Source organism: Metarhizium album (genome assembly GCF_000804445.1).
Source record: "Metarhizium album ARSEF 1941 chromosome Unknown scaffold_48, whole genome shotgun sequence".
In the NCBI taxonomy this organism is placed as follows: domain Eukaryota; kingdom Fungi; phylum Ascomycota; class Sordariomycetes; order Hypocreales; family Clavicipitaceae; genus Metarhizium; species Metarhizium album.
Window position 1 is genome coordinate 37,358 of NW_024467622.1, and position 17,387 is coordinate 54,744.

General features: G+C 55.2%; 4 protein-coding genes across 4 annotated transcripts; 3 read left to right on the plus strand and 1 right to left on the minus strand.

Annotated features, from left to right (window-relative positions):
- Window positions 1-1,965: 1,965 nt before the first annotated feature.
- MAM_08249 (Glycosyltransferase, DXD sugar-binding motif protein) lies at window positions 1,966-3,066 on the plus strand (the record flags this gene model as incomplete). The annotated part of the gene is made up of 1 exon (XM_040827047.1): window positions 1,966-3,066. One exon carries the CDS (start codon window positions 1,966-1,968, stop codon window positions 3,064-3,066), a length of 1,101 nt encoding a protein of 366 aa, XP_040674955.1.
- A 3,054-nt stretch (window positions 3,067-6,120) lies between these two features.
- On the minus strand, window positions 6,121-6,816 carry MAM_08250 (Dihydrofolate reductase; the record flags this gene model as incomplete). The annotated part of the gene is made up of 1 exon (XM_040827048.1): window positions 6,121-6,816. The coding sequence occupies one exon, from the start codon at window positions 6,814-6,816 to the stop codon at window positions 6,121-6,123; it is 696 nt and encodes a 231-aa protein (XP_040674956.1).
- Window positions 6,817-8,376: 1,560 nt separating this feature from the next.
- On the plus strand, window positions 8,377-8,949 carry MAM_08251 (uncharacterized protein; the record flags this gene model as incomplete). The annotated part of the gene is made up of 1 exon (XM_040827049.1): window positions 8,377-8,949. The coding sequence occupies one exon, from the start codon at window positions 8,377-8,379 to the stop codon at window positions 8,947-8,949; it is 573 nt and encodes a 190-aa protein (XP_040674957.1).
- Window positions 8,950-14,293: 5,344 nt separating this feature from the next.
- On the plus strand, window positions 14,294-16,865 carry MAM_08252 (glutaminase GtaA; the record flags this gene model as incomplete). Its single annotated transcript, XM_040827050.1, has 6 exons — window positions 14,294-14,619; window positions 14,739-15,034; window positions 15,102-15,372; window positions 15,436-16,185; window positions 16,245-16,441; window positions 16,510-16,865. The coding sequence occupies 6 exons, from the start codon at window positions 14,294-14,296 to the stop codon at window positions 16,863-16,865; spliced, it is 2,196 nt and encodes a 731-aa protein (XP_040674958.1).
- Between the last annotated feature and the right edge of the window lie 522 nt (window positions 16,866-17,387).

Consider the following 17,387-nt stretch of genomic DNA (forward strand, 5'->3'; position numbering starts at 1 on the left):
ATGGCAGTGGCTCTTTGCGCCCATCTTTTGGGGGTGTGCAAACCAACGTTGCGCAACGTCGTCGCGATGGTGATGGTGTTCCAAGTTTTTGTTGGAACTGGGATCGGCGAGCATCCGGGAAGCCGCCTGATATGGGGCCTGGGGGGAGGTTTACTTGTACTATTTCAGGGAGAGGGAGTTTGTGCCATGCCACGGCTGGCCGGGTTGACATGGGGCTTTTTGTTTGGACTTCCTGTACGCCATGGACGATTTCACCGCTTTTGAAATGCAGCGGCTTCTGGGCGGCCATGGCCGCTCAGCTCACGCGAACCACGGAAACGTTGCTGCCTCGTCTGTGACTGCAAGTCATGTCTGCGTAACGCCGCCGTGCTTGACGCCCGTTTGAGAAGGCGTGTGCATGAATGTCCGGGCTGGTTTGCCTCGGTCGCGACGGCATCCGTCTCGATTGCGTATTCGTCCATGACTAGTCTCCCGGCTCGCGTTTCCATCAACCGTAACCCGGGTGCCAGGTCACCATCGGCGGTGACAGAAGACGGCCAAACATAGGCGCCAGTACCGACGAATCCTGGCTGCTCGTGGCCGCGAGCTGCTGATGGCCGCCGGCCCGCGACTTCCAGTGGGCAACAGTCACCGTGAGCCTCTGGCCACAGGTGGCTGCTGGCATTCGTGGTCGCTGACAGCCTTGGCCGCGTGGTAAATGGTCAAGATGGAAAAAGACGAGTAGAAAGGAGGGCAGTGAGCGGGCGTCGAAGCCGCGAGTCCCGGCGCGTTGATGCCCCAACCGTCTCATCTCTCATCTGCACGACTTTATTGGCGGGTGAGGTATAGCTCGGCCATCTTGGTGCTTCAATCATGGCCACGCCCAGAGAACATGAACTCGGTTCACACATGATGTCGTACGGCGTCGAGGTCCTTGACTCCTTGGCCTCATGGACCCGACCGACGAGGGCTACATATGAGGAGATGCCTGCGTGTGCGTCCTGACCCAGATGGACGAGGCGTCAAGGGGCTGGTTGACTGATGCTTCGTGCCTTTGTTGTGTCTTTGTGCCTTGATGCCCGGATCCGCGAGTGGTCCACGAGGGCATCGTGACGGCTGCGGCGTCTGCGCACGGCAGCAAGTCACGTGACGGAGGCCTTGTTGTGTTTGAGCGCAAGTTCCACGTGGCACTTCTCGACGGCTGCATCACACAATTGTCATCGCATAGCATGCAAGGTGGAAGGTGGTTCAACACACAGAAAGTGTGGATTTCTAAGATGTCGGTTAGAGTAAACTCTCAGCCGACAATCTCCACACGTCGTGTCAGGACCTGGGGGATCGTCGAAACCACCAACCGATTCTGCAACATGTCGCAGGGCCTTCAGGGATTTGGGAATCTTCCAAGAAAGACCATCCATCCCCCGGAACTGAACAATCCCACTTTTTCGGAGAGGGTGCTTGATCCTTCAGACACGGTGGCCCTGCTGCCTGCCACGCGGGCCACCTCCTTTTGCAGACGATTTCTGCTCCGGCTCCTCCCTGGGCCCAAATCCAGAATCCAGACTCTGACAAGTGCATCTGCATGCTCAAGAGTTCCTCACGCCGCGGCCACCTCTGCAGACGTCCACACTGAGGCGCTGGTCCGGTCGTCTGGTCCCCGAAACCCATGAAATGTGCGCGCGTACGCGGTCTTAACGACTTAGCCTTTACAGGGACCTGGTCGTTGGACATGATGCGGCAACGGCTTCCATGGCTGGTAGGGACCCTCTTGGCATGACAAATGGATAATCTATGCGTTAATGTGGTGCGAGTCATGATAGATCCTCCGGGCGACACGACCAAGAAGTTTATTTTCGTGTACACTCAGCATCTCCATAAGAATCAAGACATGTATAAATGACACAATCAAGCAGGCACGAGTATGCCTCGCAGCAAAGGGGTCTCGAGTCTAGGCAAAGAGGGACTCTCCAGCTTCCAGTCCAAGTCATGGTCCTGATCGGGATCCTCAGCAAGCAGTGGCGTGTCGTCGCCGCCGCCGTCTGCGTGACCATCCTCCTTGTCAGACTGACGGATCCGGTCCGCCACGTCGGCCTGGCGAAACCGCCGCTGGAGGAGGCTCGCCCCGGCGACCCTCTCGTTCCGACGGAGCCCGGCGAGAAGCAAGAGCCGCACGCGTCAAGGCCGTTCGGCATTCCCGGCGCACCCGGCACCATCCCGGGCGTCCCGGGCAAGGTGTGGCACGCAGCCAACGACGACAACTTCACTGGCGAGCAGAGAGACGTCATGGACAGCTGGCTGCGCAAGAACCCCGGCTTCCGGCACGAGCTCCTGACTACCAGGCAGGCCGACAACTACGTCATCGCCAACTACAACCACACGCGGCCCGACATCGTGGCCTTGTTCACGGTTCTGCCCATCGCCATCCTGCGGGCCGACCTGCTTCGGTACCTGATCCTGCTGTCCGAGGGCGGCATCTGGAGCGATCTCGACGTCACGTGCGAGGTTGACGTCGGCCACTGGCTGCCTGCCGACATGCACGCCGCGCGGCCGGAAATCAGCTTGATCGTCGGGCTGGAGTTTGACGCCCCGGCCCCGGCCGCCGAGGAGCGCCCTGTGCATTCCCAGTTTGCCAGTTGGGTCTTGGCTGCTCGCGCGGGCTCGCCGCACCTGCAGCACGTCGTGGACGCCGTCGTCGAGGGGCTGTACGACATTGCCAGGGAGAACGAGGTCGGGCCGAGCGGCATCACGCTCGACATGATCTCCGACGTTATCGACGTCACGGGCCCCAAGAAGATGACGCTCGCAGTCTTGCAAAGCCTGAGCCGGATGCTGGGCCGAACCGTCGACGACCGAGACGTCGCGGGGTTGCGGAGGCCGCGGCTGGTCGGCGACGTCTTGGTCATGCCCGGTGCGGCCTTTGCTGCCCAGCAGAATCATTATCCCACAGATCAGGGGGAGCCGCTCGTGACCCACCACTATGCCGGCTCTTGGAAGGCCGAGGCCGACGCGGCGCGCGAGAGACGGAAGAAGAAGGAAGAGAAGGAGAGGGAGAGAATGGAGGCCAGGGACAGAGGACAGGCAGTGTGAGACGGTCCACCTGATCGAGTCAGGCTCCATCGGCATCCACGGACGAGTCATCGTCACCGTCCCGTCCATGTCGGAGGCATCTCGGGCTGCGCACGCCATGGACATGGCGGACCCGCCTGAAGGTCCAACCGTGATGGAGATGAGACGAACAGCCCAGCGAGAGAGTCCAGGTGCCGGCACGCTGGTACGCCTCAAAGTGCAGCAGCAAAGCCGTTGGCGAGGCCGGCGAGCTGCGGCGGCAGAGGGCGAGAATTCACCAGGGGAATCCGGGTGCGCGTGCAGCGAGTGGCTCCGATGAAAGAGTCTCTGCCGGCAGATTCGGTACGATGGAGCAAGCGTTGACCTGGGTTTTCTATGCCGTGATTTAAAGCCACCTCAAACCTCCCCCTAGCATCCGGTCCCCTCGCCTCTTCCTTGTTCCTCCCTCAGTGTCCAGGACCCTAATGGTCCTTGCTATCAGCGGATAATAAAAAATTTTCTTCGAAAGTCCTTGGATGCCTGAGCAGTGAGCCCCTTGTAAAGGGCTCCCTCTTCGAATACCATGTCTCGACGGATCAGGTACTCGAAGGCTGCATATTTCGCCAGCCCATCACCCCCTATATACAGCAACTGCACGAGTTGATCATTCACCCTATCCACGTAATACAATTTCGCAAAGTTTTCCACTTTTTCTTCAAGTTCTGAGATCAATAGGTCCACATTCGTCCAGTCGTCATGCCCAACTACACGGACAAGGATGTTTTGTTGCTTTTGAAACTGCGACTGCTCCGGTTCCTTTCCCTACACCACGACATGTTAGCATCCGGACAGGCATCACCGCACAACTGTGAGACCGCGCCAATCAGTCCTTCTGCCGTATAGCGGACACTATGCTGCTGCCGCGCTTGTGCCGCTCTTGGCCTGCCATGGGACTAGAGGTACGGTCCCGATCTGAGTGTGCTTGCCTTTTGCGGTGCCATATTTAACGCGTGTCGCGAGTGATGATTTGCTCAATGGGAAAAGTCGCGAGATGTAGTAATGTATGAAGGACTGAAGTGGCTTCTGGCTCGTTGCCTGGCGGGGTGCCTCCCTTGGCGTTAAATACTTTTCCGTCCTGTCAGGATCAAAGGAGCACCCGGGATAAAGGACTTGAGAAAGTCCCGAGACAAATGTTTCAAGCAGACAACAAGTAGACAAAGCCTGTACTGCGTTCGCTGAACAAAGGTTGACAAAGACTTCCTAGAGAAAGAGTCAAGACTGCGAAAGAATCCACCCGGCAATGTTGCAGAGACATGTCAGATAAACCTTCTTCAGACTTGCCGTTTCACGCCTTAGAATCGGCTAACTTGATGGCCTTGATGGACGGCAGCGGCCAGAGACTAACGGGATGATCCGGGCTTGGCCAGGGGGTCGGCTTAGCTTTGAACGTAGGACGGTCTGGGCCTCTGGGCACCCGTCGCCGGTTTGAAGCAGCAGAAGTCACTGTGTGTAGGAGCTGAAAAGCAGCTGCCACGATTCACTTGCATGTGCTGTGCCGCTCTCACGGCATAGTGAGTGTGACGATGGTAGAATTTCTCTCTTCGTACATAGTTGGAGGACGTGTGCCTTGCTTTGAATAAGGCTTTGCTTGATACTTCTCTTTTGCAAGTGTATAACCACTTGACTCCTCGATTGACGGGCCGTCCCAAACACTTTCCAAAGCGGCACCTGGTATTTTTTCCATGACTAGATGCACAAAATTCCTCTGAAGAATAACATTCTATGACCTGGGGCACACGGACGGTTGTTCTCCCTCTAATGAGTTCGAGGGGGAGTTTCTCTGCCTCCAGGTCGGATTTGCCTCTCCTCACAGACTTCCGGATTCGACCGTCTTTTCGGACGGTTATCTGCCGGTCGACGATCGAGCTCAGAGAAAAGGGGTCAAAGATTGTATGAATCATGACCTCATCATTATCATTGAGTGGCTGCCTTTCACTAAAGGTTGACGACAGCGGGCAGCTTTTGGAGGCCTCCCCTCGAATGCGGCAATTAGGTGCGTTGACAAAGTGAAGATGGTCTGGTATTGGGGCATCCAGAAGCTTGTCCATGGTCTCTGAAGTGAAAGAAAGGATTGTACCCTGGAATGCTGCATCGTTTCAAGTTCACAGATTGGCAGGTGTGAAATGGAAAGTTTGTAAGATGAAGTGGCATCTGAATACTCAAGTAATCAACCGTGTTACACGTGACATCCTTGCAACCGCTAACACCTAACAACCGAATCATTCCTTTCCAAAGCCACTGATTTCGATGTGTTGTGATGCTGAACTATCACGTACCTGGCATCAGTAAGCTCGTCGCCAGACTCTTCCTCGACGCGCTGTTGCCATGGAAGAGCAGTCGATTCGTCGTCGGCCTGCACAAGTTCTGCTCTAAAGGGATGGCGTTGAAGCGTCTCTCGGTAAAAGTAGCTCAAGCAACACTATGCCCGAGGTAACAATAATTCCTGCTACTTGAAATCGTGACATTACAGAGGTCTCTGAATTCTAGATATATATATATATATATAAAAGAGACAGTAAGGACCATGTAGAGGAGGAAGCATGAAGTATCTAGACTCTTTAGTATTGGCAAGCTGATAAATATAAAGGCTATATTAGTTTTTGTTAGATTTCCGGCCAGGGGCTACTGCAGCCCAACCCAAGCTGACAGTCGCAAAGTGATGTTTCCGGATTACCCTAGGCACGCTTGGAATATATGACGGCATTTAAGCGGTTGAATGGTCCCTCGATTGACAAACATAGGTAGGGGCATCATTACATCAGGCCTTGGTCGAGAGTGTGACAGGACAATGTGCCGGAGTCTGTCCTCGGCAGTACATTGCAATGACTTTTGAAGAGAACGCCTGGAAGGACAAGCCAGCACGGCACCTCGAATGGCGTCTGACCAGCCATCAACTCTCACTGATGCCATCTCTTTTGTCAGTAGATATGACCAAAACAGAACAATGGCCGTCAACAGGACATGGCAATTGCACGGCCGCCTATGCCATTTGAAAGCTCGCTCTACAGCACTCGTTATCCTCCCCTGCCGTGTGACCTAGTGCCCATTGTTCCGCGTAAACATGTACGCCTCCCATCCAATCCCGTCCTCGGTCTGGATGCCCTCCGGGGCATGGGGCCCTACCCAGTCTCGAAATCCCTGATCGCTTTGTCGCGCCCATTCAGCGTTGCCGCCGCCGTCGATATGCAAAGGGAAGAAAGTGTCTGCGTCAAAGTCGTCCGCGACACGGGTAAGCAGCAGACGATCCACCCACGGCATCCGCAACGCCTCCCGGCACAGGCCGGCGCCACCGATGATGAAGACGCGGCCCAGGACGGGAACACCACTTTCGCCGTCCAACGGGTCAAGTGAGCTTTCTGGCGGGCCCGGACTCGGCCCCCCCGTGTAAGTCTCTGACAAGAGGTTCATGGCGCCCTCGAGACTCGTCGCCACGTGGAGCGGCTCTCTCCTCGAATCACCCTGCAGGCGGGGTGGGATCTTGTCGGGATCTCCCGTGACGACCACGTTGATGCGGCCGGGGTATCTCTTTGTAGGCGTCTTGTCCCACGTCTTGTAGCCCATTATCACGGCGTTCATCGTTTCGGGGGTGACGCGTCTCGTCGTCGTGGACTCGAAGTAGGCCGTTTCGCGCTTCAGTCTGGGCCACGGCATGCGTGTTTTGTAGCTCATCCCCATGGACGGCGTGGCGGCCACCATGATGGTGGCGTTGGTGCATCCGCTTCCGGCCGCCATGCTGGGCACGTTGCGCGGCGCGTGGCAGTTCGACGGCGGCGGCGCTGCGCCGGTGTCGAGGCGCATCACGTCATTTTATAGAAAAAAGGCCATCGTTGGGATGCAATCTCACGTAATCATGTGACGTCTCGGTGTAACGTGTGGACTCGGAGATTATAAAGGCGGAACCTGCACGAAACAGCATGGGTCAGCTGAGCGGCTGAGCTACATTCCAGCTCACTGCTTAGCCCCGAGACGTGATCGGAAACAAAAGACGCGAGCTCAGCGACATCATTACAGAGACATCTTCCGCATGGACGGCTGTGGTGTGCCGCAATTATTCATCATTGTTTGCGGGCAAAAAGAGCATGTAAACCGGTGGAAGGTCGCGATGGTCGGCTGACAAACTATTGCTCACGACGATGCTACCGTGGGAGGTAACAGGCCGCTGTGCTTCCACCACGGCGTGAGAAGAACGGCTCGCTTGTAGTCCCTCGACACGCAGGGCCAACGTTCAACTTGTATTTCGATTTCGAGGCACTGCATGGGCGGGAAGCTTCCTGGGGACAGAGTACCGCCCAGCCATGTGATGTCGCGCGAGCAAGGCTTACAGCCGCGTCAAGCTAACAAATGTTATACTCACAAATCTCGCCTACGCGCGAGCAGAAACAGCAAAGGGTCCATTTTAGCCTGGAGTTGAATACCAAAGAGATATAACGTTATAATGACGTGTCATGCGGCGGAATGTCGAACAATGCTGCTGCCCGTCCCGCCAAGGTCAAAGCGAGGTTGTCAGGATTCACTGACTAGGCAAGGCTGAAACAACGCACTTCCAAAAGCGCCCTCTGTTTTATGACGGCTCAAGTGGTTGTTTTTTTGCCCGTCGGCCCGGAGACGAAAGCGCGCTAGGCTCGGCCCGTCCCGAAGCGGAGCCACCGACTTTTAACCCAACGATCCCAATCAACAGTCGCCAAGATGATGATGAAATGCCAGAAAAAGAAGAGAGCTGGACGCATTCCAGTCGACGTTTTCCCGCCCATATTTGCCTGCTGCCGACGGGTGCAAAGCCTTGCGTGCAGAGCGCCATCAAAACGAAGTGGGGTCGCACGATTGCGAATCAGGACCGAAGAACTGAAGATGTACGTGGTACAGAGCGGAGAGCACAGGGCATGAGATTAAGCTGACAATGCGCAAAGCTTGAGTCGAACACCAAACGTAGCAAGCTGCTGTGGCAAATAACAGAGCTGTCACTGCAATCATGCCACACGTCGTTGGTGCGTCATTTGCTGCCCGATTCAACAAGCTCTCTCCTCCATGCGGGCTTCTCACCCAATCGCACGGAATATCTGACAGACATCCTACGCAATGCAAACGTCGACACTCCCTTCCACGTCCAATTCACGCGTCCACACTCCGTATGGATCTTTGCTTTCCTGGCCGTGCTCAAAAGCATTGTACCGGATGCTGGGGGTGCCTATAAAGCCGCAACATGCCCTCCACAGACAAACAAGTCCGGTGCGCTCACCAACCAACCACACCCTCAACAAGACCGTTCAGTTTCAAACTGGCCACCGTCACGAAATGCAGCTCGTAAATGTCCTCAGAAACTCCTTCCTCGCCGCCAGCATTCCCGTCTCCCACGCAGGAACAGCGTCCACCTCGGCGACAAAGGATTCCACCATCCTCCGCTCCACAGTGAGCTGCCCGAGATGCCCTGAGAACAACTGCTACAAATGCACACTCGGTCGCGAGACGACCCTCCAGGCGAAAACAGGCGGCTTGTCGTACGTCCGCATGCTGATTGGCTTTCAGCTCCCCGTCGAAGCATCCCGGATAACGCGGTGCATCGTGCAGCTCGCCGAGTGCGCCGAGCCCCTTTACTTCCCTGTGAATGTGACAGTGGCGCCGGCCACGTCGTCGGCCTGGGACGAGGTCACGGTCACGGCTGAAAACGCGCCCGACTCAGGCGTACCTTTCACCTCGGTGGCGGTGCAGTCCCACGCCAATGTAGGGCCTATTGACGTTACGCAGGCTTGCAAGCAGGCTGACGGAGGGGGCCGCTTCTCAATCTATGTCGGCACACAATCTGGCCTCATTGAGATTTGGTCTGCGGACGCGGGCCACCCGGCCCTTTTGCAAATCGGCCACACATGACGTTTCTCCTGACGTGCGTCCGGGAACGTCGTAGGTCCGGGAGGCCTCGGGATGAAGAGGGCCCTGGCTAGTCACGGGGAATGTGGGTGCAAAATTGCCGACCAGCGCGGTGTCGTGGTTCTACATGTATAGCTGGCTGATGAGAAGAGGTATCGATTTTGTACAAGTCACTCCTGTCCAGATATCTTGAGAAACTTGAAGTGATTGGAAATCCGTCTGAGCACCCAATATTGCCAATCTAGCTTGGAATATGCTGGAAAAGACCCAATGCGTCCCGGCATGTAGCCAATCCATAACGACGATGGCAGGGTTACCCCTCGATTGTGTTGGAATGAAAGCAAGTTCGTCGTTGCCACGGGATGTGTTTGTTTAGCCTAGTCTGTCAGAGATGCGCTTGGTTCGTATTGTTTTGTAATTCCAACTTGAGATTGCGGACGGCATAGTAGACTAGATGAGGTACCAAATGTCACACAGCTTCAGAACAAGGGACAAGTGAATACTGAGAATAGCTTACGCAATGAGATGAATCACTCAAACGGGAGATAGATTTAGTTTCTTCTCATCAATTAATACTGGGAGAGTCCTGGGACTTGATGCAATTCTTTGTCATCGAGTCTTGTCGATCTAATACTCCCGGATTTCGAGCACGAGGCCACGAAGCAAGGTTTCTCAGCGCGTACAGCTGAGATGGGCACCACCCGCCCCAAGCCTGGAATTCCGATTTCTTGTCGATCTCTCGTCAAGTGGTGCTCTGAATTTTTTTTTTTTTGACATGGCTGCTTCCGGGTTGCGGAGCCTGTTTTGGGGAAATTGTCAAAAGTCGACATGCACTGAGTTTGATGACACTGGACCAGAGTCACTGGATTGTCTGCAGCACGCCTGACTTGAAAGCCCGAGAGAGACAAGAGGCCAACGTCTCCGTCGAGCGTTAGTAGTCACGCTCAGCACGACATACCAGATGGGTCTGTCCGACGTTTGAGCTCGTGTCGGTGCTGCGTCGCGGAAAAACTCAAGCGGGTTTTGATCAGTTCAACAGAACAGCCACATTGCGGCCCATGGATGGAGTCCTTCTGGCGCCGTTGCTGTGGTCCATTCTCGCAATTCGGCTGTCTTTGCCAAACCTGTACGAATACCTCGGCTGTAACGAGAGCTCGTATCACAGACAGTAGTTTAGGACGAGGGCTCGGAGCAGAACAACTCGACGCAGACATTGTCGCATGGTCTCAGCTTTGAGGGTTCCTTGCTTTCTGCACCGCAAGAACCCCACCAAGCCTTGGCCTGGATGACCAAGGCATCAATGGTCTGATGCCCGGGCCCTCGTGTGGCCAGTGAGGGCATCACGATAGCTGCAACCGTTGTGCATTGCAGCAAGTCATCTGGCTGAGGCTTTGACCGCAAGGTCCGTGTAACGCAAAGGTAGTACTCCCGTTGGCTAGGTCTTCTTCTCCTTGTTTTAACGAGGTCACCCCGTCGGCAAAGAAATCCCGAGTTCTTCGTGACCAAAACCACGCGTGCACCTCCACGGCTTTTAACGAAATTTCGATGTCGACTGCAACAAAGGGCAATTGGATTCCCTTGCCGCTCATTTTCTGACCATGTCCTTTCGGATGGTAATTCTAAGCTGACGATGAGATGTCGGCATACCGATATCAGGCACAGTAAATACCATAGGGGAGGAAGCGTTGATACGGGCCAAGTCTAGCTGCACGAGGCCGACACGGGGACCACAGAACGCTCTTCGCTGCGAGACCTGGCGCTTTGGGATTCCCAAAAGTCCCGGCGACGGTTGACAGTTGGGCGATGACCTCGTTTCTCAGCAAAGGGCATGGCGGCAACAGCCGACCATCCGGGTCACGGACTCTTGCTCAGATGGACACCGTCACGCGCTTGCACCCTTGCGCAGCTCAGCATATGCTTATTGCACTTGTATCGATCCCCGGCGTCTCTTAGTATATATCACCTGGAGAGACTAGGGACAACCTAAAAGCTCCCCCCGTTGACCAGCAGTCTCGGTAATTCTCCCCATGACGGACTTGAATACCTTTGTATTGTGGAGCTGTGATTAGCTAGCCTCTGCATACCGTTTACGATACAACTCTCTTCTATCCATTCGTCGTGCCAGCGCCAAACTATAGGTGACCGGAAATCCTGGTCAATTACAAGGCCGTCAGATACCACCACGACTTTGCAAGAATCAGGTTACAAGGAGTCTGTGATCGGATATTGCACAGGCTGCGTGTCCATTCGGCATTCATCGCAACGCCGCTCCTGAGTTCGTCGGTCGCGGCCTGGAAAGCGCGGCAGGGCACCCGAAGCTGGGCCTTGGATCTCGGTGAATTTGGTCTCGAGCAGCTCAGTGATCCTGCCGGCGCCTCTCGCACCCCTGGACCGCCGCCACATGACAGTGCCGATCTTTGTAGATCCCGCCCGGCCCTTCTCCTACACACCACGTCCCCTTTGTGCTGATCATGTGGATTGGCGTTGCGGTGAACAGCGGCCCGAGCAGAAAAAATTGCATGAAAGGGGGCCGCGGCCGCGGTGGCCCGGATTGAGAGCTCTTTCCCCATCACTTGATGTTTTGGTTGTCGATTTGAATCCGGAACATTGCCCAGGGCGGGGCCGCAATGGATGGCGAAGTGTTTTGCTTCTTGAACGTATTTGCCAAGGAAACTTGGCGGGTTGAAGATGGAGCTGCCTCGGCCACGACTTTGTCAAACTCACCTCTTTCCATAGAGGTTAGTTGGAGGGCCGCAATGGCTGTCAGGTACGAGCGTCAGATCTGCAACATGGGGAGACTCTCTTCTCTATGAGTCCCACTAGTCACCACCCAACGCAGCCGTTGCTACTGGTTTAGTCATTTTTTGCTGCGGAGACGAGTAAACTAGGAACGGAGGAAATTGTGAGTTGCCTTCCTTGTCGAGTTGTGTTGCCCTCCATGTCGGGCGGTTTTCTGCAAGTCATCCGATGTCCGAGACAAGACAGCTGCAAATACGCATGCATCAGTTACGGCGTACATTTGATGTTGACGTTGAATAAAAAAAAAAAAGGCCCAGGGCATCGACGTTACGCGGTGAATCATATCTGCCCTGGCAAGCCCTTTCAACATTCGAGTCACGATCAGAATATTGCTCCGTTGACAGCCGTTGTCAAAATCAACATGCGACCGAAACAAGCCGTCTTATAAGGCACATGAGCTCAAGGAGACTTGCACTGGTCATTCACGACGGATAAACTACCTTGGCACGCTGTGGTGGTCTTTTCGGGTTACGCACAACAAATGTCCAGGGTAGTCGCAGGAGAGTACAGAGGGGGCGGCGTGACTCGTGAGTGAGTTCCACGGTGTCGCGATAATAGCAGAATACTGTACTCTGTATGGAACCAGCAAATATTCCCCGCATTGAAGACGGGATGCGTCGACGAAAGGGTCCACGGATTTGTTTAGAGCACGAACAGGCTCGTCAAGATTCGTGTCGGCGCGGAGTACGAGCACACCGGCCTGATGACGGTGAAATGCGACGGCAACACTCGAGAGAACAGGCATCGAAATGGGTCGAGGCCGTGTCGGGACGCACAAGGTTCAATCCGCACGAAATTATACTGCGGTGGAAATACATGCTTGTACGCGGAGTCGGTGCCCAAGGTCTATGACTCTCGTCGACTTGGTGAAGCGATGACGGCGGTTCGAGAACAGTGGCAGACCGCAGCGGGGTTACATGACCCCCCCCATGAGGCCGATGCAACCTCCGAGCCATGATGCGGGGTCGTGATGCTGCGGGAGAGCGGGGAGGAAATCTGGGGAAGGGGATACGTGCACGAATCCTAGCCAGAATTAGTACCGACCGTGTGGTAGCATTTTTTATTTTCATGGATACTCCGTACTTTACGTAACTTTACCTACTGTTCCTGCGGAGTATCTGCAAGGCAACGGGACAGGTCGCAAATCACTTCTCGTTGAGTGCCGGAGCCGGGCAGTCGGAGCGATCGACAAGCAGAGTCCTTGCTTGCCTCACTGGGCGACGCTCAAATGCGTTGATATTATTGAGAAAAAACTACTGCAACAGGCTGTATCGCCTGGTCGAAGCATTGCCCGGTGGACAAGCGAAGCTGCCCTGGGGAGAGGGGAAAAGAGCCTCGGAGGTAGGTAATTTGCGTGCTGGTGGGAGAATTGACACTTGATGCAGGCGGAGGCGGGAGAAGCAGTCACGCGCACACGGTACCACCGACTCACACGCATGGAGGGAGGACACCTAGCGAGCTTCCAAGTACCTTAAGGTACTTACTTAAGGTAGGTAGGTACGTAACCCAAGTACTTTACTTGGGCATCGCGAACTCGAGTACTTGGCACTTGGTTTAGCCGAGCCAAGGCGGCAGAGATAGCCAATGGCGCTGCCGCACGCCTGCCAGCATTTTCCTGCCGCCGCAGTACCCCAGATGGAACACCACGGATAAGTTACTTTACAAATCAGAGTAATCAAACAAGATGAAATTGATGTACTACTAGTACTATCTGGACTCTGGAGAGCCGTAGGAACCCCCACCCCCACCCCCACACCCCACTCCACGCGCCCCACAGCCCCTCGTTCCATCGCCATCGCCAGATGTCGCCTTGCCTGCATTCGTGCATGTTGCATATTCACCAACCCCGAACAAGACTCCTCTACCCATGCGAGTGTCTCGCGCTCTTCGCTCTCGTCGCCTGCCTATGAGTCCATTGTGCATGCTCGCGACCAGAGACATAACAAAGTCGAGCGAACCGCGACGCGCGCACGCAGTCAATACACCTCAGCCAGCCAAGCAAGCTGCGTCCGAGTCTCAAACGCCCGCTTCCGGACAGAGTCTCACCTCAGTCGCCCAACATCTCGACCGCGACTGAAAGGCCTTCTCGGTCCTGGCCGCAAGTTTCTCTTGCAGCGTCACGTAGACGCTCTCTTCCCTCTTGCCCTCGCTCTCGGCACAAGCCTCGCATGGTGCAGTCGGGGCAACCCGGTAGAACCAAGTCGACTCCAGCAGCTTACCCGAGCGTTAGCCTCGAAACCTTCGTCATTTGCGCCAAGTTCAACTGCGCTCCTGGCTGAGTCGTTGGGTGTGGCTGCTTTTGACCGCTTCGCCTCTGCATATGCGAGCCGTGCCACGCGGCCGGCCGCAATCTCGCCCATAACCTGCGTTTTGAATTTGCTGCTTCATATTCCATTTGTCCACGCGCGCATCAAGACAGACTACGCACGCACACGCCTTCACAAACACACCCCCCGCCTTTGTCTGTGGCCAAGCCCGGCTTTTCTGCATCACGTTGGATTATTCCTTCCCAGTTGGAACGTCCCACATCGTCCGGCGGCGCGCCAACATGTTCCTGCCTAGTGCTAGTATAAATACCACGGGGGAGGACCTCATCGAGGTCGTGGTCGACACACCTTGGCTGTCGACAATCTATTCCCCCGGCCTTCAAAACAGCTTGACGCGCATTCCCGGCGTCATGAAGTTCGTCAAGTTTGCTTCGGCGGCCGTGCTTGCTGCCATCGGTGGTCAGGTAGGAGCCGATTCTACCTTCACCCCAGCAAGACCACCAGCTGTTCCTCTGGCCGTCCGTAGTCCCTATCTGAACGTCTGGCTCAACGGGCAAGAAAATGGTCCTCATGGGGTCCTCCCTGGGCAATGGCCCAGGTTTTGGGCGTAAGTCTGGTTCTCAGCCATAGTCTCAGCCTCGCAAACCTAAACATCTCCCCCGTGCCGTGGGCCGTGATGGAGGGAAGAATATGGTGACTAATTCTTCAATCCCTCCCTACCCACAGAACTGGAATCCAAGGATGGCAAGGCTTCATCAAGGTCGACGGTCAAGTATACAACTGGATGGGCGGTGCTCCGGGAGCCCCGAACGTAGACCAGTTGAGCTTGGAGTATACGTCAACACGAAGCATTTTCCACATGTCAGCCGGCGGACTCGTCGACTTGATAGTCGAGTTTCTGTCGCCTGTCTACCCCCAAGATTTGCGGCGCCAATCCATTCCGTTCTCCTACATCAAGGTGGCTGTCAAGTCTCGCGATGGCAAGTCGCACAGCGTCCAAGTTTATTCCGACGTGTCGGGAGGTCAGTCGCCGCTCATTGGTTCTCCTGATATCCGCGCTCGTGAATTGTCGGGCTGACCTCGTCTCAGAATGGGCATCGGGCGACGGCGGAGCAGTGGTTCAGTGGGAGACTTCATCCAACGCTGGCGTGCGTAGCCATAAGTTCTGGAAGCAGAAGCAAACTGTTTTCCAGGAAGATGGAGAAAACGCAGCTTGGGGCAACTGGTACTGGTCCACAGGTGACCAGCCTGGCGTAAGCTACAAGATCGGCGCGGATGTGGATGTGCGTGGTCAGTTTCTCAAGTCTGGGTCTTTGGACAACCAGGTTGACGACGAGTTCCGTGCCGTCGCTGACAGGTGGTGAGTCTGAAATTCTGTCAAACCTCGACACCACCGAGGGACATCGCTGACACGAAACCCGAGGCCTGTTTTCGCGCTTTCCCGTGATCTGGGCAATGTCAGAGGAAGCTGGGCGCGCACTCTCTTCACCATCGGAGTGGCCCAACGGGATAGTATCCAGTGGGTTGGTCAGGCCGCAGATCCCCAGGCCGTGCCGTCTCTATGGACTTCGTACTTTGGTGACGAGAGCGACCTAGTGTCGTTCTTCTACCACGACTACGACGATGCCACGCATGCTGCCAATCGGCTCGATCTTCGTATTCAGAGAGACTCTGTTGCTGCTGCTGGCCAGGACTATGCTACCATTACGACTCTGGCCGTTCGACAAACCTTTGGTGCCCTGGCATACACAGGCACGCGGTCGAATCCTTTGATTTTTCTAAAGGAGATCTCTTCAAACAGCGACATTCAGACCGTCGACGTCATCTTCCCTGCTTTTCCTATCCTCTTGTACATGAACCCAAACCTGCTCAAGTATCTTCTCGAGCCTCTGTTGATCAATGATCGATACCACTATCCGAATAACTGGGCACAGCACGACCTAGGACGTTTTCCCCGGGCACTCGGCTACCCTGCTGGAAACGATGAGCCCATGCCCCTGGAGGAGTGTGGAAACATGATCATCATGATGCTTGCTTATTCTCAATGGAAGCACGACGACAAGTATCTCTCTGACAACTGGGATTTGCTCGCCAAATGGGCCCAGTATATGATTGAAGACGCCAAGATCCCCGCCAGCCAGCTCTCTACCGATGACTTTGCTGGCCATCTCGCGTACGTCCAGCCCAAACGCTAGCCTGACGAGCTGCAAAGCTAACCATGTACGTTTCCAGTAACCAGACCAATCTAGCAATTAAAGGCATCATCGCCCTCCAAGCCATGTCTCAAGTCGCTACCCGGGCAGGCTTCCGGGACCAAAGCAGCAGGTACTCTGCGTTGGCCGAGGACTATCTCCAATTTTGGACTCAGCATGGCGTGAATGCCGACGCCGGGCACACCATGCTGCAGTATGACAACAAGGATTCTTACGGTATGCGCGCAGTTGGTCCGTGGGTGCGAGTGTTGAGGGCTGTTGCGAGCTAACGCGTGGCGCATCAGGTCTCCTCTACAATATTTACCCAGACAAGCTCCTGGATCTCAACTTTATCCCCCAGGAAATATACGACATGCAAAGCGACTTCTACCTCAAGACGCAAAAGCGGTATGGCGTAATCCTCGACACCCGCAACGTCTGGACCAAGGTGGACTGGGAAATGTTTGCTGCAGCCGTAGCCAAGCCGAAGACGCAGCGCATGTTCATCTCCAAGATTGCTACGTGGATCAATGAGACGCCCACTTGGCGTGCCTTTACAGACCTGTACGACGTAAACACCGGTGGATATCCTTCCGGTATCCAATTCACGGCGAGACCCGTAGTGGGAGGCGTATTCTCACTACTTGCGCTAAACAAGTAGTGGGAGTGTGAATAGTGTTAGTCTGCATTTTGTACTTTAGAATCGATACGAGGCAGCCTTTTACATTGCACAAGTAGATCAGTCGCTACTGGCATTGGAGGTTTCTGTATACATGTAAATAACTACAAAGCACAGGCTCAAGACATTCATTGCCGGCAGCTGATGCATATTGGACTCGGCGAGGGCACCTCAACCTGGCATCCGACATGACCCTAATACATCTGCATCTCAAGGATCGCCCGTCACGAAGCACAATTTGGCAAACAAGCTGGACCGTATCACAGTGCTGTGTTTTTCGGTCCAAGCAGGCGCTGACGTGCTGGCTTCCAAGTTCTTGTTGGTGCAATCACCGACGCTGGAGATGGACGTACTACTCTGACACTCGAGGATGTTTGAGGGCCGTGACCGCCCACGACGAGATGCATCATTTGCTAGCATTGCACCGGCCCCCACGCCGGCCCCAATGATTATATGCGTCGAGCTTTTGGGATGCGACAGTTCCACTTGGCACCGGGTGAGGCG